Source organism: Anticarsia gemmatalis, chromosome 10, assembly GCF_050436995.1.
Source record: "Anticarsia gemmatalis isolate Benzon Research Colony breed Stoneville strain chromosome 10, ilAntGemm2 primary, whole genome shotgun sequence".
NCBI classification, from domain to species: Eukaryota; Metazoa; Arthropoda; class Insecta; order Lepidoptera; family Erebidae; genus Anticarsia; species Anticarsia gemmatalis.
Window position 1 is genome coordinate 10,804,737 of NC_134754.1, and position 22,519 is coordinate 10,827,255.

A 22,519-nucleotide genomic window follows, 5' to 3' on the forward strand; every position below is an offset into this window, starting at 1 on the left:
TATGCAGAAAATATCATTAGTGTCGGATTTATAAACTAGTGCTATTGTGATAAGTATAAAATATGTAAATGTTAGGAATACTTTCTATCCTTTTGTGTTTATCAGGCATTACTATCGTGACTTAGGATTGTGGGTTAAAACATGTCTTAAATGAGTAAGCCTTGTATTGTGGAATATCTAGAAAAAATATTGTATATTTTGTGAATTCTAGAAAAACTTCGGAAAAAGTTGTTTTAGATTTGCGTAATAAAACAATCATATCTTTCGGTACAAGTTTTATTTTATCTTTCATAAAATAGCACGATTCAATAAAATCGAAAGAAAATTTATTGATATAAAGAACTTTAATATTCAGGCCTTTACATAGGATTGCACATTTTATCAAAAGTATTATTCAAAAATCAATCTACAATATTTACTTTGACTTGTTCTAGAAGTTTGGATTTTGTTCTATTTATTTTCTTGTATTTAGGATTAGCTTTAACTGATCTTCTTATACTGCTTCTAGTCATCACTCTGTCAAATATTTCTTCACTGGTGTCTTCACTTCCATCATCAGAAAAGTGATTATTCATACTATCGTTTATTTTATTAGGCCTAATTACTAAAGGTTCTACCCCACTGTCAGAGAATATAGCCTCATCGAGTGCGGTTCGTTCGTCATCGCTCGGCGACTTATCGTTACTAGTCTGACGTTGAAACATCCTTTTATTAGGAGTAGGCACTTGCAATTTGTCCTTTTTCTCGTCTTTCTTTTTCGTCCCTTCTCGATTACAAGGTTTATACTTTATCGGCGAGAAGTCAACTCTCCGTAGAAAACTTATAGTATCGCCAAACCGTCGACTACATTTTCTAACAGCTTTCATTTCAGGTTTAGCCTCCTCGGCTTTACTATCGTCGTTTTCTAGAGCAACACCTGAGTCAGAATTCGAATCGACCATTATATTTATTTCAGGTATGCTAACATTGAAACTGTTTACTTTTGCAAGCTGTTTGTTCAACTCATCGATCTTATCCGCCTGCTTCTTTATAATTAAATCTTTTTGTGCGAGTTGTTCGGCCACCGCCTCTGTTCTCAATGCCAAATTTACTTCGTATTTCTGCAATTCACCCGATAGGAATTCCAATTCCTTTTTCCTGTTCGATTCCAATTTCTTTATAACGTCGGCCTGTTTCGTATATGCTTCCTTCAGCCTCACAACTTCTTGTTTATGTGTCGTGTTCAGGAATTTAATAATGTTTATTGCCTCTTGAAGTGTCGTTGGCTGCATTATATTTTCTTTTGTAGCGTTCTCTGACATTATTGCTTCCATTTTGGATCTGTAACGTTAGAAATTACGACATTAGCTTTGGCACGTTTTGTTCAACCAATTACACAATGTTTCTTTTTATGATAATGTAAGACAATTATATTTCGATTAGTTTCTAATAGTCTAATTGCGTGACTGAGTCATTTCAATGGACAAAATGTTTAATTAAAGCTATGACAATTGTCGTAATGAGTAAGTTCATTTGTAATTGCGTTTTGTGAACAATTGATTTTTTCAACATAAAATGTGAGTAATCTAAATTATTTTGTTTGTTTGTAAAAATAATTACTACAATTAGACTTTGTGATATTTTTTTGTATATAATCGATATTGGGTTATTAATGACATTCTAAAAAGGAACCGAAGCCTAGAATTATATTGATTGAAATTTTATCAAAGTATGTAGTAGTTAAAACTATTAAACATTCGCCAACAACCGTAGAAGCCTAAGTCAATCCTACGTTTACTAAACACAATGTATAACAATACATATATTGTCCCGGTCATAAACGCTTAGCACTTGTTTTCTTGTATTATTAACTAATTATTTGAATCCTAATTATTACTAACTAATAATTTCACCCCGGCGGAGGTGAAATTCCACGCGGGTAAAACAACGGGCGTAAAACCAACTACAATAAAAGCTTCTCATAATAAAAAAAACGGTCATAGTTGGTTCTCGAACATTTATTCCTCTTCATACTAAATTCCAATCCTATAACTTTTCTAGTGTTTTATCAACACTGTCTATTAAAATAATATTTCCTATGACTAGTGCTTCACATATTTAGTTTACTTAACCTTTGCCCGACACTTAGTTCAATAACACGTGATTGTTTGACAGATATAACATTATAACTAAAACAGGTGGAACTACTGTTTGGAATTCTTAGCCTTTGTTTTAAATGTAGGTTGGTGGGTGTTTTACTTTGAAAATTCTTTTTGAAGTATCAGTCGGAAAACTTAGTACTTTCATAGTTTTAAAACATGATTTGTTAGTACAAATTCGACGACAGTCGACGCATTGATCAGATTTTCATACAAAATTACTCGATGGCTTGCGTTTTTATGTAAATGAAAGGTGCGGATCATCCGCACCTCTAGTGGGCACGGGCGAAACTATTTTTGAAATACATTTTAAATGTCAAACTCTCGATAACACATCTAGAAAAATAATATTATCGACTTTAAAAAATCGAGCTAATGTATTTATTCTTCAATCATCATTCTCTGCACTGAATATTAAGGACACACTTTAACCCTATAAAACAAAACTCCCATAAAAGTTCTTTACGACATTTTAAAATCCCATGGCGTTTTCCTTGCAACTTTACCCCTACCTTAACACTTATCGAAAAGCAATTTATTATACAAGCAAATCTTCGACAAGGAGTTTGTAATTTATGAGCGGGGGATTCACACGGAACCCGTTCAATTGTTCTCGAGATTAGACAAATACTTTTCTTTTTTATGGTGTTAGATGTACGGGTTTGCATACTAAAGTGTTTGGAATAAGTGCGATACTGTACTTTTTGTGGTCTTGTGTAAAGCAGCCGCTAGAGCGGATAGCCCGCGGGCGGGTGGCCGCTTAGGCTTAACAAGAATTGAATAAAAAAACTGATGCCGAATGTTTCAGTATTTAAAAGTAAATCTGATAATATTTTCCATCCGTGTTGAAATTTCTATCACGGAAATATTTACTCTTAATCTAATAACATAAAAAAAATTGTAGAAATCGTTATTTCAAAATTTTATTTTTCATCAATGTATGTACAAGAACAAGACTATGACAATCTCCCGCACAAATGCGGGAGTGGTATCTTAAAAAAATATGTACTATATAATCAATGTAAAGATTTTGTAAATCTGTGTTTTATGACACAAAGTTTCTTCTCAAACTTTGAAATCGAGACTTAAAAATAATATCCATACACTTAGTCACTATACAAAAATATACGGAACTCTAAAAATGAAATAATTAAAATTCAGTATTTCGCAGTAAGAATCCATAATGCAATATTTTTAATACATTAAAATTTCATTTTATTCATTGCGTTCAGAGTATTCAATTTTCTGGAAACATTTTAATTTTAAGTGTTTTTTCCTGTATTTATTGTTTTACAATACGTTGAAACAGGCTTTTCTCTACCTTGAGTTATTAATCGGACCTATTTATGCAAATTGGAACTATTGGCAGCAAGGGGAACCACGGAAACATTTGGAGTAATTGAATTAGTACGTTTAAGGCGTTGCAATTATGCATTTTACTAGATCAAGAAAAAAATATTTTTACGTACTGACGACCATAAATACGAATCAAATCTATTATGTGTCTAACTTTTGGCGCAGTCGTTCTATTGATGGGTAGCCGCTTAGTGGTATTTCGACATAGCGTCTCCGTGCTTCGAAGGGTACGTAAAATGTCGGTCCCGGTTGTTGTCAATTAAGATAGCAGTCGTTTAGCCATGTCGATTTCAGGCGGCTTGTAAAGCTTTGACACAAGGTTGACTACTAACCACTTGTGATATCAACCCATCCGAGTAAAAATATGTCGCTTACTCGAAACTAGCCTGTTGTGGGATGATTCTTGTTTGTATAAATGGGTCCAATGCAGTTCGTTTTGTGAAGCTTGAGAAGTGATCCAGTTTTCTGCCTTGTTTATTAATTACATTGATACAATGATGTTATGATTGCAGTTTACTAATTAATGCATCGATTATACAAATTATAAAGCTTCAGGTTTTTTATTTGATGATCCTTTTGTGCAGTAATCAGGTTACAAACTTTTGATAAAAATATTTTGTTCAATGTTTAATAAAGATTTTTTTATATATTTTTTTAAACGAATAGTAATTATCAACAATGATAGAAAGCCGGAAGTAATTTGTTATCATCCTTTTAATTTACCGATAATTTAGTTATTGGTTGGTCATTAATGGTTTGTACATTACTCAATTAACGCAATCGTGACGCATAGATAAATGCCTATAGTTATTGCACAAGGTTCGATTTACGCAAAGAACAAAATAATGAATGAAATCTACAAGTAATAGTAATTAGGTCTTTATTAACTGCCAAGCCGATTCATAATTAGTACCGGAATTGCCTATTCAATAATACAACAAACCGACTGACCCTCTACACAATAACTTCAACCAAGTCTCACTGTAACATAAACATAATATGTAATATAAAATTATAAACAAACCTTCAACAAAAGATCCCAGGACAATCACAATGGCGACCAAATCCAATAACACTCGCACGCAACTACTTTGAAAACGTCTTAAGAACCACACAACTCCTCTGCTCGACGACTGAACACTAACTGAAATTGACACTCATTGACAGGTGTTAAATAATAATACAATAATAAAACTAATTTAACACGACAAACCATTTTCAACTCTAAGAGCTAAACATAAGGTTAAAAGCACAATGGTGAGTGTAAGACAAAGGGATGAAGGTTGTAAATTATGATGGGTTTCTGAGAAAAAATGTGGCTCGGGTTTTTCGTAATCCATTGATGTTTGACTATTGTGATTAGTGAATGGGTGTTAAAGGTGCAAGGATTTGTATTAGCAGGTCTACTTACAGGTAAAGTTTGGTAACATCTGCAGATTTTGTAAAGGCTTATCTATCGACTTTTGAGCAAGTTTGGACAGATGCTGACGTAAGCTAGAAACTATTGACTTTAAAACTGTTTTGATACATTTTGCCTATGCATTCACTAAGTTAATGTTGCACTTGTTAATCACTTCATATACTAGGAAACATTGGGCAAAATTTCTATTACGACAGCAAATATACGAATATCAAAAACCGTAAAGAGGACTTTTAGAAAAGAAATACTAAATTTTTCGATTTTTATTTGGAAACTAGCTGACCCGTGCAGCTCCGCTCGCGTGAATTTCGTACTGTTTCTTATTTGTTTGAGCACGCGAATTGCGAAGCACTCGATACACCTACACATAAAAATGCTAACAACTCCTTTGTCATCTAATGGTTATTTACGAAAGGGACCTGAAGGGCACACAATGTGACACAGGCTCAGGCAGGCCTGATTTCCTGTGGTTACCTTCTTTTCCGCTCTCGTCTGTATCCGTACCAGTTTACAGTGTAAAATATAATACCTTATTATAGACTGACCATTGCTTACCCGTCTGGATTCAGAGTATTATTATAGGTACAGACAAACCTATCTGCGCCGGAGCTCTTCACACGCGTAATAATGTATACTTGCGATGATACGTCCGAAACCGCGTAGCCCGTAATTATTTTTTATATATCATCCGTTGTTTATTTTTTAAAACTTACCACATAGTCTGTTTTATAGCTATCCAATTTATTTCCTTAATGCAACCAATTAATTTGGTATAAATTGCAGATTCGGTATCAGTATCCGTTACTAAACATCCCCCATTGGTTTTTTTTTCAATATATTCAATGTACAGAATTGACCTCCCTACAGATTTATTATAAGTATAGATAACACGTGAGTGAATGGGAAAATAAGTGAACTTGTGAATAAAATAGGCATTGTAGTACTGAGTATTCAAAAAAAAGATTTTTATGTGCCAAAAGACCAAAAAACACAACGGAACGAGTTTAATACTAAATCACGTTCCCTAATAGCCACAATTACTGAAGCAATTTTATTACAGTTGGGAAATTATCTTCAAAAACAATTGGATTGCGGAGAAAAAACAAAATTAATGATCTAATAAATCCTAGTGCTCATGTGTTGAACTTTGAATATCGCATTAAAATTCTATGAATTGATATTTTATTGTTTGCTAAGGCTTGTTTCACAGTTACAAATTTACAATGAAATAGGTTGCAAATTGCGCGGTTTGTCAATCTATTCCGTGTATGTAGGATTGACTGTCTTAATTGCTTTGTATTATTAATCATAGCATAATTATAATTTTTTGACCTGGGAATAAAAAACCCGAGATTCATAAATAAGATAAATAATCACTTGAGCAGAACACTTTACAATGATGTTAGAAATTCAATCCTTTAGGCGGGTTTTTGGAAACTTAATATAAAGATGCATCGATGTATACTAAACAATAATTTCGATCGAGTAAATTCGACATTTCATTGATAAACTTGAATCGCATGTACCGTTAACTTCCACCAAGGTCGTTTTAATGCAGTCTATTTGTGTCTTTCCGGTCGCACGGTTCTGGTGCAAGCTTGTTCGACCGGTAATGACTGCGAGTGCAGAATTCTTCTTATTGTGACGTCACTAGAGACGAGTCCGATCGTGAACGCGCGTGTAAGCGTCTGTTTCGTGAATTCATGGGGAGTAAATTGTTAATAAAATTTCGACTTTAATATGTTTGAATTTAAGAAAATTTTGTAATAACAAAGAATAGTATATAGCACAGCAAATGGGGTTACAGTGGACTGTATCTATCACTCATGCATTATTATTATCTAACCTAACAAAAACCTATAAATTGTATCCACGCTGTGTTGAAATGATAAATATATGCAGCAAGTAAATGAGCTCTATTATAAAGATAAGCATATTATAAAAGCCAAGAAGTCCGATTTTTACTCTTTACAGAGATAGAAAGTTTCATACATTTCAACCCGCGCGTTGACCAGCCGCGCGTTCTGTCAGTGCACAGAAGTCGAATACAACAGCGTACTATAGTAAAAGTTACCCAATTATAACTTCATATTACTTGTCTACATTTTGAATAAAATATTCTGGAATTTTCGTGAATGCGTATTATACGATAATAATGTTAATTTCAATGTATGCATGCGTAATTATCCGAATCTGTTCGTGTGACAGTTGATAAAGGGTGTGTGAAATGTTGAGGAATAAAAAGTTGTTCGTATTGTGAAGGGAAGCTTTGTTGAAATATTTTTAGACTGAATAAAATTTGACAAAAATGTAGTAAGGTTTACTAATGATTATACTCTTAAAAGTTTTACGCTAATTATGACTTTTCGAATTACTTTTACGCAACTTATAACAGTTATACGGACTTGTACCCAAAAACTGAATTCATAATATTGTCACTGTTGGACCTCTTTAAATAAATATAAACTGTTCTAAAGATATTATGCTAAATCAATGCAAGAAAACAAAACTTTCAATTATTCTTTATAAATCTACAGTTAAAAAGTGTATTGGTATAATAAAAAGCTCATCCTCGTAATAAAACTATACAAAGATTATATTACTATAATCGGTAGTCTGGGATATTCCAGAACACGTTATTTTAATTCCCTTCCAGGAACAAACGTAAATCCTACTTTGTTAGAAATGCAGGTAGTGAATTGATACTGTAAAGTACTAGGTAATAAAAGTCACGATAGTATTCCCCGAAAGGACAGGTAGACCGAATAGTCTAGTAATATTTAGCCTGAATAAAGACGAGTCAGCTGATTTCTTATCACTATCGGCAATCGAGTAGCGGTTGACAAATTTAATTTAACAACTGTACCTCGATTCTCTACCACTATCGACTACCGACAACCGGCTAGCTATCGAAATTTTGACATTTAGAATGTACTGCCAAAATATTTCCAACGACACCCGTCAGAGGCGCTGATCAGATTTTCATAAAAAAATTCTCGATGACAGGTCGGTTGTCAATAGTCGGTAGTAAAAGAGAATCGAGCTACTGATCAGCGCCCCTAACGTATTTAACAGGAACTTTTTTTCAAGAAGTTTAAAATGTCAATGGCTCGTTGGTACATACTGGCTGTCTAACGTATATCTCGTTACAAATGGAAATTATAGTAACTTTCTTATGTCGGTTATGCCGATTTGGGTGTCACAGATTTGTACACTACTACTAGGTACTACTGAAGAAATCTTCTGAACACCACACAAGCAGAGTGTTATTTTTGAGTTCTACATTACTCTGACTCTATTGAAATATATGAAATAACTTTTAATAACATTTAATACAAGCTTACGTAGAAAATACGATAGACCCTAAAATTTAAAATTAAACACCCTTAAAGCCCTTAGGTACAAACTTAGCCTATCATGTATTCATAACCTAGAAATATCTAATTACGTCTAGGCAGAATTATTTTTCCATATGTATGCAAATTACTTAGTAAAGTTTGTAAAATTACTCGTGGGATTTGATACAATGTTGTTTGTGACTTTGACGCGAAATTAATGTTAAAATGACAATGAAAAGTGAAAATTATGAAAACAATTTGGACAGTAGTCTTGTTAGATTATTTAAAGCTAGCTTACCGGAAGGTTTCTACACGTAAGTCATTTAAGAATAATATAAATGTCTTGTGAAAAAGTAGTTTGTGTATCAAAATCTTTGAAAATCTTTTTGAAATGGACAACTGGGGAACACAAAATCATCACACCAACTTCATTTACGATGGTAAGCAAGCTTAACATTCTTCTCCGTTCAAAAGTCATAGGGCTTTTGATAGGTGACGCTAAGACGAATATAAAACCTATCTAATAACGCTTTTATACGAAATAAGTATTTTTATGACTGTGAAACAGTAAAAAGAGTCTGGGATCGTTGGTAACAACAGCTCTTGGACGACTGGTTAGGACCAGTCTTATTTATTCAATGATCAAGAATATCAAGGACATATTGAACAAAAGAAACAACATTTTTTAAATAAAAGTAATTTTCATTCAACTTTTTGAACCTATTGTGTAAAAAAATCCTAAGGATTAACCCAAATAAATAAGGAAAAGGCACAAAAAAACTGACAACAAAATATTTGATAAAATTCAAAACGAGGCCAATTTGGTAAAATCTTCATTTAAGTAGAAAAGACCTCAATCAATCGGCCTCAGAGTAATCAGCGTAAGTACGCCGTGGAAATATATTTAGAAAAAAATATATAAATAAAGTCGATTGAATTTAGAGAAGCCTTCGTATAAATAGCACCATTATCGGTTCAAAGATTTGCATGGTCGAGCATTGCCTTTGGATCGTTCTTTAACGAGCAAATTTGAAATTGATCGAATTGCATTCGTATTTATTTGAAATTATAGTCCCCGTTGAAGAGGAGATGAATAGATTTAGTTATTAAGCGTAATTATTAAAGCATTGATTTTTAATTCAGGATTTCTGAGGATATTTTGCTTGAAAATACTTTAAAATCATTCATACAGAATGCAACGTCCTCATTTGGCCAACGAGATCTTTCATTCTGGACTCTATCTCCCATCAGTTGGAAATTAATGAGTACATAGACTATTTTGCTAGAAAGTTCTTTCAACTAGTTCTTGAAGGATCCAACGTCTGCATTAGCCAGTGTAATCCGATATTCGGAATTCGACCGCCGCGTCCGTTGGACATTAATACACACATTTATTATACTTTTTCTGGAATTGTAACATGCACTTAACAGACCCGAAAATTATGTCAGTAATTTTGTAGCACATTTGTCTAAAAGCACAAAACAAGCCAAATACAGCACGAAAAGATAGAAGCCAAAATTCTCTGATTTTATTTACGATCTCACTCCCCTAATAGAAAAAGGTGGGACATAAATCCTTAAAATATGCGTTACTCGTCCACACACAATACAAATATTTGGTTACATACAACGTAACCGCACATAAAAATGACGTATAACTTTTACGAAGCCGGACCCAGTTGGGATTGGGTAATTTTTCCTAAATTTAATTTCCACTCCTAACGTATTACTATGGGAAGTTTGGAATTATTACCGCTCGTGTTTCATCTGACGTGTATTGTTGAAGCCATTTTTTAGAAGGTTTTTGTAGTATTTTTCGGGTTTTTCCTGGTTTGGCGTGCTTTGTTAGTTTTATGTTGTGAGGCATGGATTCTTTCTTTCTTCAGTGTGACCAGATTAAAGACCGAATTTTTCGTAGTATTACGGCAGTTTTTTAAATCACAGTAAGCAATTGTGCAACCATAAGATTTAGTTCCAATCACTTATTTGTTATTATATTTGAAGAGTAAATGAAGGTTTCATTATATTTTTTTTGTTTTCCAGGAAATAGTTTTACCTCTGTAGCTTTATATTTGCCAATGGTTTAAAAGATTAATACTTCGGAAGATAATTATAATTCAAAGTATTTAAAAAAAACACCCACAATCTTGTTAAAGATTAAAAATAGCTTATATTTCGATAAGTGGATTAGAATTAATGTTTTATACTTATTAATCCTTTCACAATCGGACTTATAGAAAATCTATCCTATTTGTTAAGATTCTTCGATTCTTCTCGTACAAAAGAATTCTCGCGTGAATTTATGCTCCGAGAATAATTTATCTACTTTAGTTATTTGCTCACAATAATTGTGATATATGGGTCTCGATATTTTATGTTGAAGCTAGAAAGCTTTAAGTGCAAATACTAGTAGTTGCACGTTTACTGAGTAGTAACTATCTATCTTTAACTAACATTTAAGTAACCTACCTTTAGAGTAAGAATACTTGACAGTTCATTTCTAGAGTAATATCTCTAAAACGACTATAGCTATTTTGAAACGAAACCAACGGAATATAATTTTTTTATATTGGTTAAATCAGGAGACCTCGCTTAAACCATTTGGTGTGAATAGCTTTATATTAGAAGTAAAAAGTAGTGATATTGTAAGAACTTCATGCACGTAAATAAATTGGCCAAAAAAAATACGACTCACCATTCCTCTTTAGACATCAACATTATATATTATATTGACTCAGCTATTGAAAAATAACACATTACCTCATAAGTACTACAAAGATTTTTCTCTAGTTTCTATTCATTCAGACCATTTTCCGTTTGATAACAAGAACAAAAACACTATAATAAATATTGTAGATCGTTACACATCGGATTTACGCAAGAAACTTTTTATTGGGATGAGAATCAATGGAGCAGTGGAAAACATTTTTATCTCTTTCAGTATATTTGCGTATCAATATGGAAACTAATTTAGCGGTATTGTTTGGCATCTTGAATTTATTTGAACAGTTACTAAAGGACGTTATTTCTTCATTCGGGTTTGTTATTCATAAAATAATTTTAACGTCTGATGGTTTTTTTGGGACCTGACTATTGATTTTAAAAGAAAATAATCTCTATTTTATTGCGTCTGTTTATGACCAAAACTGCCTTAAGATGACTGGTTTTAAATCGAGAGCTTTTCTGAATGCTTGCAAATAAATTGCGAAAAATGGGGATTTCATTCAAATGGTGCCTTCATATTCTTCATTGATAATATCTGTTAACATTTGTGCGGATACATAAGTCTATCAGTGCAAATTATATAGGCAAAATACCACTTAATTCTTATTCTTTATTAATATTACTCGAATAATAGGACAAATTGCAGACATAAAAAACTGTTTTTCCGTAGCTTCGTATTTCATGTATTTCGTACATTTCCTACATATGTGGAATTAATCCACAGACTAGTTTTGCAACAAAACCCATCATCACATAAGCGTAATAACAGTGTTTGTGGCAAATCTAACATAATATTCCACGTAAATCTCATCGGAATATCATTTAAATGCCACAAATATTTGTACGGAACCACTGATGTATGACCACAGCAACACGAGCGTGACCTAATTTGCTACTGATTGAGTATTCAACGTGGAATCTGTTTTGAAATTAGTGGATTTTACTATATTACATGCATTGAAATAGTGTTGCATTCATATTTATTTTATTATTATATATGTTATATATACATATGTATAAGGTACCTAATTCTTTTGATCAGAGAAACCATATTTTGGAACTTAGGAGTAATGAGTTTTATGTACGAAGTCGTGACTTGTAGTATTTTTGTGTGGAGAGTTAGTCAGCGCCCCTAGCGTATTTCGCAAGTACTATTTTTGAAGGTCCATCAATCCTCAAACGCTCGAAACCGTTACCGGTTTCTCTAATAAATCTGTAAATAGTAAGATTAAAGGTTGCTTCACTTTCTTCAAAAGTTAGACAGACAAACAAAACTATCTCGCATGTAAAGAGTTTGTGAACAGATGTTTACTCTATAAAATGCAAGCAAAATAAAACTTAAGACAGTACCTATTGCACTATCCTGTCAGAACAAATTACTTGAGAACATGTCAGCTTATCCAAAGGGTGAACTTACAAAGGCTGTTATAATAACGTACAACTTTAACACTTTTGCAAAATACAATTTCTCTTCTTACATTATCCGTTCACAAGAACATACTTTGAAGAGAAACACATGAAGAGCGGGAGCGTGCCGCGGCGTTTACAATGCGTGAGCCGCGCGGTTAATTATCTTCAGACAAGACGCGGATGCAGTTCGATTGCGTGGTTTTTGTTGTGTCCGTTTTGGACATGTTACCGTCCATATAAAGACTTTGAATGATACATACCGTATAGCATTCTGTTTGTTTACCTGAATGTAGCAACAAATTGCTGTGTAGTAAACGAAAACTACATATAAGAGACGTACGCAGGGAAAGCGTGCGAGTGACGTCGATGTAGAATAACTGTTTCTTCCCTTTTGCCGCAACGTCTTGTTGCTATATTCAGACTATAGAGGAAATTAAGATTGTATCTCTTTTGTTATTCAGATACATAGAGTTATTTAGTATGTATATACTATCGCTTCAATGCAAGTTCGTTTCGCAACCGTGTTGTGTATGTCTCGCCTTTTCAATAGTTGGGAACTTGACGGTACGAGAAAAGTTGAGGCCTGACCTCGTAAAATATGAAATATAGCCTCATATTACAAGTGAGGATCAGGATGTATGAAATGAATGTTTTTACGACACTAAAATGTTACGATGCAATTTTCATAAAGTGATACACAGCGAGTATGGACTGTGGATAGTTGTTTTTGTTAGAAGTTTCAAAATTATGTTATGTTCTTTATTGTTTTGTTTTTTTTTTGTTTATGTTTGCTGATTGCCTACAATCTCATATTGTATGTGTTTCAACTAGTATATGTAAGACTAACTTTTTGCCCGCGTTAAATTTCATTCTTTTACACTTCCTAAGGAATCTTCAAAATATTTCAACTTGCGCTTAGTAGTTTCGGCTTTGTCCATCAGTCAGTCACTGACTAACAGAAGAGTTTCGTATATTATGTTGATTGTCTTAAATTCTCTGGCAAATACTACGATGTGTACGCACATATTTAAGAACTAAGTAACACACACAGAAAATGAACAATGCAAGTTCATATCGTGCCTTTATTGGTGTTACTACAAACACAAACTTTATTTTTTACTATTAAACTTTACAGACAGAAATGCTACACTGCAATTGCATGCCAAAATTTTACTGTAGCTTAAAACTTCCGTTGCAATTCCCAAAGTGATTTAATCAGTCGAAAATATTGCAATTGTTAATAGACAAAGTTGCTTCATGTGTAAAAAGTTAGCCTTTGTTCGGTACTGTGTGTAACATTCAACTTAGGTTATAGAATACAGTACTTTACGTCCACGAAGAATCTATTTGGAGTGAGGCCAGTCTGGCAACTCGAGATAAGCAATTGGTTAGACCGAACGTTTCAAGACAATTGCTTTCTCATATATTTTACAGAAATAGAATAGCGAGCCATTTTGTAATAGACTTGCACAGATATTTTATTGCTTGAACGGGTTAACTTTAAAGTACCTATTTGTTTCCTTTGTGTATGTGTGTTGTGTACCTGATATTAATTTTTCATCGTACAAAGTATCTCTCCGCGTGTTTTTTCATATGCTCAAGACCTTTGCTGGGACACAAGAATTTATTTTGTCAATATTTTAGACTTGTATTTTAGAAATTCACTATTTCTTATAGACGCCTGTTACCCAAACGACCCAAAGTATATTTCAACCACGAAAAGAGACCAAAAAGTACAGGTAAGACTTAATGCTTCAAATCACCCGTCTATATATTCAATCAAAGCTCATTCTCTCGAAATTTTTGAATGAAAATTAGATCAGTGCCTCTAGTGGCCATAGTAGAAACTACTTTTGTAGTATATATTAAACGTAGTATCATTTTAAACTCAAACTTTTGCTCTTCGATACTACGGACTGTATAAAAGCGCGATTTTCTATAGTCAAACTATCGGGTATTAAAACATTTAAAATGTATGCAAAAATAGTTCCTGCGTCGTCCGCTAGAGGCGCTGATTAGATTTTCATACGATATTATTCGATAACGCTACACAGTACATATTAGTTTCAGTTCATTTCCAATACCTATTATTACGAGTATTAGGTCAGTTTGTTAGCTAAATTCCACGCATTATCAGCGCCGCAAATCAATTCGAAATTCCGACTGGATTCACTCCAAATGTTTAATGTAATTTAATATGAATGTTTGTTTCTGTGTACTGTCGTGTGAGCGTATTGTTTGTTATTTGAGTAATTTTCTCGCTAAATTATTTACTCTGATTTTGCTAATAATGTATCTATTTTGTAATTAACACCACTGAAACAGCGCTGAAAAGAGTGCTACATTCAATATTCGATCATTCATACTACATTCCTCTTTCAGGTTTAACATTCGGTGATATTACGTATGTATGTATGGCAATCATTTATTGCAATCCACAATGTGTGCTTGTAAACTTAAAACTTAAAGAAAATTTTACTTTCTCATGAGTACAGCATAGATATTATGGAAGAGAGACTTGATAAGAATATATTTTTACTGCTGGGCAAGGGTCTCCCCTAGAAATGAGGGAGGGGTTGGGCTTTCAGTATAAATATTATAATTATTATGTATGTATGTGGTTTATATCACGGTACATTTTACTCAATATCGTCAGAAATGTTTTCAAGTCTGATCTATGTTAGTAATCCTGGAAAAAGAAATCACATACATATTTCAAAGATTTCCCCAAACAATTGTATGTTTCCATGTATTGTACCAAAATCTAACGATAATAATTTACTTGGCTTGCAGAGAAAATTCTTAAGAAATTGAGATTGCTCTTTGTAAAACTTTTATAATTCCAGGATTTTATAAATTTGACACTATTATGTATTAATAAAATACGAGCATTACGTGTTTGATATATTTATTGACAGAGAATGCCAAATCGTTATATGATTAATATATGGCATCTACCATAGAGTAGAAGGAGTTTAGGTGGAGTTTAGGTTCACCACATTTCTCCCCTCCTAACCTCTTAGCTGTTCTGAATATAAGATGCAGCCAACACCTGGTTGAGGTGTCGGCGCCAGACATCGCCGTTGTCGGTGCGGATCTCGTAATGAAGTCGGCCTAGACGTCTTGTGATAGTACCAAACTGCCAACGGTGCGAAGCACTCGTGTAGTCACGGGCCTGTACACGTTCGCCGACTTCCAACTGTCTGACCTTGATCTCTTGATGTTTTGATGTAGTTTCCTTATGGGTGTTTAGAAACATGCAGTGTAATGCTGTTCGAACTTCTCTTCCAAACATTAACTGATAAGGTGTCTGACCATTCAAGTTTGGTGTCCGTCTGAGGCGAGTTTTTACCATAACAAGTTTCTCTTGAAGATTACCCCTTTCTCCCTCTAAGCTTCGTAAGATTCTCTTGACTGTTTGTACGTATCGTTCAGCTTGTCCATTGGTTGCAGGGTGGTATGGAGCAGAGGTTTTGTGCGAAATCATACAGTCTTTTAGAAATTTTTCGAACTCTCCCGATACGAATTGTCGGCCATTGTCTGAGACAAGGAGTAGAGGTGTTCCATAGGTGCAAAATAGTTCTTTCAATTTTTGGATGCACCAAGAGCTTGTCGTTGATTTAGTAGGTATAATCTCTGTCCATTTCGAAAATGCGTCTACAACTATTAAAAGATAGTATCCGTAAACAGGTCCGGCAAAATCAATATGAAGCCTTTGCCAGGGGCCCTTTGGGTGTTCCCAGTGGTGTAGTGGTGCTTTCTCTGGTTCATTTTGTTGTAATCTACATGTTCTACAGGACTTAACTTTTGTTTCGATATCATTGTCAATTCCTTTCCAGTATACAAAACTGCGGGCCAGTAGCTTCATTTTCACAATGCCCGGGTGACCGAGGTGTAGTTCGTCCAGCACTCGTTCGCGTAATGTTTTTGGGATTAAGACTCGCGTTCCTCTTAGTATACATCCATCTTGTAAAGTAAATTCATTATCATTGTAACCGAGCGTTTTAAGTGATCGGCCAGTTTGTAATGCGAGTACTAATGGTGTATAATCGGAATCAATACTTGTCTCTTTCGCTATGATATTTGGGTTGACATCAATGGTATGTATTTGTTGAAGTTGAAAGCTGTAATTCTGGTCCATTTTGTTTGCCTTTGTGTTTTCTACTGGGAACCTGGATAGGTAATCTGCATTTGAGTTGTTAGGCGAAGTTCTGTATTCAATGTTGTAGTCAAATCCAGATAAGAAATGAGCGTAGTGGAATAATCGCATTGTACTCATTGCTGGTAACGTTTGATGTGGGTGGAAAATTATTGTCAGTGGTTTATGGTCTGTCACTAGGATAAATTTTCTACCGTAACAATAATAAAAGAACTTCTTCAATCCCCAGTATATGGCAGTAGCTTCTTTGTCAATTTGGCTGTACTTCTTCTCGCTATCCGATAGTGTTCTGGAAGCGAATGCTATCGGTCTTTCTGATCCATCTGGGAGTCTATGTGACAGTACTGCTCCGATTCCCAGTGGAGATGCGTCTGTTGCAAGAACCAAGGGCCTCTTGGGATCAAAATGTATAAGTACTCTTTCGCTTAGAATTTCTTTTTTAATGTGTATAAAGCTCTGTTCGCATTCTGTAGACCATCGAAAACTAGATTCTTTCTTGAGTAAGTTGTTCAGTGGATTCGTGATCGATGATAGGTTGGGTATAAATTTGTTGTAAAAATTTGCCATTCCAAGAAATGTCCTCAATTCTGCGGTGTTGACTGGGCGTTTTGTTTTAATTATTGCGTTAATCTTTTCTCTGTTTTTGTGTAGACCTTCTTTGTCGATAGTGTGTCCCAAATAGTCGATGCTTGTTTTGAAAAAGTGGCACTTATTTTTGTTTACTCGTAGGCTACTTTCTTTTAGTTTGTCTAACACGAGCTTAAGTCTCTGTAGTAATTGTTCTTTGTTGATGCCTTGAATGATGATGTCATCAAAGAAACATTTTACACCTTCGAGATCTTGAAGGAGTTTATCCATAAATTTCTGCCAAAGGCTCGGCGCGACCTTAACGCCGAACATTAGGCGGTTCACCTTAAAAGTGCCTCGATGCGTACTTAGTGTTTGTAGCATTGCGCTTTCTTCATCCATTGTCATGTTGAGATATGCCTGGGTGATGTCGAGTGTACAGAATAGTTTACCTCCGTTCATCTCTGCAAATATATCTTCTATCATAGGTATTGGATATTGTTCATCTTGTATGACTTTATTTAGTGTAACTTTATAATCAGCGCACAATCGGATACTCCCATTCGGTTTGACAACTGGTACCACTGGAGTACCCCAATCAGAGTGGTCGACTTTCGTGATGACACCCTGTTTGCATAGTCGCTCGATCTCTTCATCCACTTTGGTTTTTAAAGCGTACGGTATTCTACGTGGTTTGATAAAAATTGGTCTTGTGTTTTCTTGTAGATTTAGGTGTCCTCTGTAATTGGGTATTTCGCCTAAGTCGGATCGAAATACTGATGTCTTGTAAAGTTCCAAAAGCTGGTCTAATTCTAGATTTTCTGATTGCTGTAAAGTTTTTATATCTGCTAAATTTAGAGTTTCGAGTTCTTTCATCCAACTCCGGCCAAAAACGGGGTCAACGTTGTTGTTGATGAGGTATAATTTACCGTGGAATTCTTTTCCTTGGCATCTGCATTGAACGTATGCAACACCTGCAGGTTCGATTACTTCGCCGGTATATGTTTTGAGTTTTATATTAGTTTTAAAGATTCTTTTGCCGATTTTCAATTTTCTGTAGTCTCGTAATGACATAGAAGTAAGTGTGGCTCCAGTGTCAAATTCCATTTTTATCTTAGCATGTTCAATGTTTACCGTTATCATGTATTTTTCGGATGTTTCACCAGATATAACATTAATATCATTCCATTCATCATCATCGCTTATCGCTGAGTCGTTTAATTGATTTATATCCGGTGTAGTCTTACTGGGCTTCGCATCTGAGCGCCGTTGTAGACACACACTAGCTAAGTGTCCGACCTTCTTGCATTTATAGCATGTTATGTTTATAGCGCTACATTTCTTGGTTTCGTGATTTAAACCACAGCGGAAACATTTCCCTTTTAAATCTCTTGGTGTGATTCCTCTAAAAGGAGATTTTTTTGAATTATTGTAGGAATCAGTGGAAATTTTATTGATATTGTCACTACTTGGTTGTTCATTCGGAAGCATTGATGTATTTTCTGCTTTACTCATTTCAATAGATGTTGCAATCTGTGTCAGGTGTTTAAATGTACATACTGTTCGGTCTTGTAAAATTTTTGTACGTGCGTCGCTATCTTTCAATCCTCTTATGAGTTGAAGAGATAAAAAGCTTTCTGAAATGTTTTTCTGGCAGTGTTGACATTTAAATTCGCAGTTGGTAGTGAGCTTTTTTAAATCTGCGGCGTATTGCGCTACTGTTTCATCCGATTTTTGAGTTCTCGATATAAATTTATGTTGTAGAACCCATTTGCTAGGTTTTGGGTCTAAGTAGTCGTCAAGTGTTTCAGTAATTTCGTTAAATGTCTTATTCAATGGTTCGTCTGGTGCTATTAAATCACATAATTTTTCATGGAGTTCTGGTGATAATGTAGACAGAAGAATATTTGTCTTCATGTGGGGCTCAGTAATTTCATTAAGTCTAAAGTACACTTCCAGACGTTTTTTAAAGTTATTGAACGTTTCTGATTCATGTAAAGGATTAAATTGTATTTTTGGTATAATCTTATGGTATTGGTATATTCTATGTTGGTCTTCCTGTCGCTGACCTTGAATAATGGTTTTTTTTGTTAAAAGTTTTGATACTAAAATAGTGTGAAGTTCTTCGAATTCGTAGCCGTAATTTTGTTCGTGTAAATACGCTGTTTCATCGTTATCATCTATGGTTTTGTTTTCTATCTTCTCTTGTAACTCTCGCAGTGCTGTTATGGTGTCCTTCAAGGCTGCGGAGCGAGCGGTGATGTCCTCGTCAGACATCGTCGCCCTCTGCTCGATGTAGGTATCGAGTCTGGTGAGCATCCCACGTAGGGTGCTCCGTTTTTTACGTAGCTTTTCCATTTAGGTTCAGTTTTTTTCTCGTCGCCAATATTATGTATTAATAAAATACGAGCATTACGTGTTTGATATATTTATTGACAGAGAATGCCAAATCGTTATATGATTAATATATGGCATCTACCATAGAGTAGAAGGAGTTTAGGTGGAGTTTAGGTTCACCACAGACACCCGTCACAAATGGCTACCAGACCCGAAATAACTACTACTATTGGAGCATTCAAAAGTTGGTTGAGCATTAGAATCGAACCTACGACACGTTAGCTTAGTGGCGGGACCATGTATCGCAAAATTTTCCTTTCAAACTACACAAAAAATGTATTCTTCCCAGACTTCTACATACATCCTCACGATATTCATCGTTGCTAAAGTACCAATCATTTTACGGTACAGACACACAAAAAATATCTCCGTACAAAGCTGTTCGGTACCTTAGGGCACCAATAAAGGTTTATCACAATTTTGTTCCAGAATATTCAGGTAGACTGACTGTCACACCGAAGTAGAACAATATAGGTAACTTGTTACAATGATGGCCAAATTGTAGATTGTGTTTTGTTTTATGATTGAAAGTGGTAAAGGTTTTTATTGGCGGGGATTTTCCCTTTGTAATTACCGACGTTTAGAAATATTTTTATTGCGGTTTTCTTATATTAATACCATTGATGATATTTTGTAGTAAGGATTAGTAGTAGTTGAGGATCATAGATTTATGATACCGCTGAGTATTAATTATGAGTCTACTGTCACAATAAAAAAGTAAAGTTATTGTTAACTATCGAAAGTCGACTATGGTATTCTGATTAAAGACTTTTTGCGAATAAATGAGTTTTTGTCTGAATAATATAATTTGTCGGCGAAATTTCGTAGTCTTTGTTACAAAAAATATCAACAAAACCTAACGAGTTTAGGTATTTGTTACTTATTTACTATATCAATCGACTGATGTTGAAGACACATAAACTATTTCCTTAATATTTTTTGGTAAATAATACATAAAAATAGTAGTCCACATATTTAAACAAAAGTGGAACTATTAATACTGTCATGTGCTAGTGTGTTACTGCTCTATGTAACAACATCCGTCTGATCGCGAGATGTCTGTATTGTTCTTTGGGTACAATTTACAAACAGGGTCTGACAAAAAGGACACCGATTTGATGGAAAAACTCTCTGCAATAAGAAGATGTGAGCGTTCTCCTGAGACCTTACCTTTGGGTACGGTGTGACTGGCAGCGAGAAAAATGTATAAGGTTCATGACATAGTTTTAAAGACTAAAGGAATATCACTATACTCTCAAGAAGTGAAAACTTTATAAACAAGAAATATGGTGTATGTTTTAATATTTGAATTAGCCTATACGCCACCCAGTGATAAAATTTTGAACTAAACAATCAACATTTTTTTTCTTCTAGATATATTATGAGTGGTCGTGTCAGGAGCTCCTCGCTATACCAAGGGAAAGAGCAGAAAAATTTCCTTGTGTAACAATCACGCAGAGTAACATTATTGCTAAATATCTATTATTTTCTTATTCATATTATTATCTTGAAAGTGCCGAAGCTGAAAACTTATATATAAATATACGAAGTTTATAACTTACGAGTTTTTTATTGTTACTGAAACTGACAAATGCAATTAACTCGTATTAGATATTCCTGTAAAAAATAATCATTTGGACCCCACCGAGTTTTAACTCAGACTACAAAATCTGTATCAGTACAAGACGCACCATTTTCTTTATCTCTATATGTAACGTCTGGAACCTTCACTGTTTGTTTACTCAGTACCTGGGATTGGCGTAAATTCCAGCATGTGTGACACTTGGATTATAATAAATCTTTCATAATATGAAATTAATGTCTGTACGTGTTTTTTCACGTTTTTGCGTCTACAGCAAAGATTGTGATTTGATATTAGATTTGCTGCGTCGTTGTAAGGCTTAGGATCGGTTCACTTCTGACGGAAAATGCGTCGGACGTAGCTTAATTAGTATGGGCATTCGCACCGACGCATCATCGATTGAGTGTGAACCGAGTCTTTTTTAATACATTTTTCTGTTCGGGCGTTACGCGACCCATAATACGCGACGTGTGTTCCGTCAGATATGAACCGACCCATAGGATCTGTTTACTCTTACGCTGTCGGCGGTCTGGCGAACTGTCAGTTGCATATTACACAGGAGCCGCGCACATCAGTGTCGTGTCCCAGAAAACCGACCAACGTACACGACCGATGCAACGCCAGCGTAGAAGAATATCATGGCAAAAGATATACCACTCGCAAATAATAATTAAATGAATTCTGAATGTAGCTAGCAATCAGTGTTGATCAATTTTGGCATCTTACCACTTACGACATACTACGAAACAGGTTGCCACGTAATTACTATGAACAATCAAGATTAGCCTAATTGTCTTAAAGCTAATTACTGTCCCTCATCTCGACAATTACTTTCACCCAGAGAAGATATAAAAAGTAATCAGTGCAAAAAGGATTCGATAGCATTAGTATTATTACTTAGACAAAGATTTGAGCTACAATAAAATTGGTCTTCTTCAACAAAATTGATAAGCAAAGTAATTGCTTGGAAAGGACCTAAGTTTGTGAATATTTTTCTTAGTTTTTTTTCTAATAATCGACTACAAGTAAATCTGTCCAATCCATCAAGATTGACACAGGATTTCGTTTTATATCGGGCTTCATTATTTGATAGCTTAAAACTGAAACTTTAAGACGCTTTTATGATAATTTGAAACGAAGTTACTTTAACGCAGAATCTGTTTAATTAAACAAGCGAATTATTTTTTTAATGACTCATGAAATTCGCTTTTTTAATCTTGGGTTTTTGTTGGCTTAATTTTATTGTTATTACTCGGTGCCAGTAAACGTGAGTCTGTGATTCCACGTTCTAAAGGTAATTCTAGTCTCAAATAATCTAATCAATAACTAATCTTAATTGAAGTTCAGTGAACTCCAATCACCTCCGATTCATAAGCATTTTCTAATCTTATTGTTTAAAAATAAAGTACACTAATTAACATGAGCTAT

The 22,519-nt window shown here is 34.4% G+C and overlaps 1 protein-coding gene across 1 annotated transcript; it reads right to left on the reverse strand.

The window, feature by feature from the left end:
- Nucleotides 1-260: 260 nt before the first annotated feature.
- Nucleotides 261-5,196, reverse strand: LOC142976052 (uncharacterized). Its single transcript, XM_076119254.1, has 3 exons — nucleotides 4,906-5,196; nucleotides 4,519-4,638; nucleotides 261-1,320 (listed from the first exon to the last, which is right to left on the reverse strand). Exon 3 carries the CDS (start codon nucleotides 1,311-1,313, stop codon nucleotides 402-404), a length of 912 nt encoding a protein of 303 aa, XP_075975369.1. The 5' UTR covers nucleotides 1,314-1,320; nucleotides 4,519-4,638; nucleotides 4,906-5,196; the 3' UTR covers nucleotides 261-401.
- Nucleotides 5,197-22,519: the final 17,323 nt, after the last annotated feature.

Bases quoted from the DNA above. Each gene is read 5' to 3' on its own strand.
- LOC142976052 (XM_076119254.1), bottom strand. From the start codon at position 1,313: ATGGAAGCAATAATGTCAGAGAACGCTACAAAAGAAAATATAATGCAG.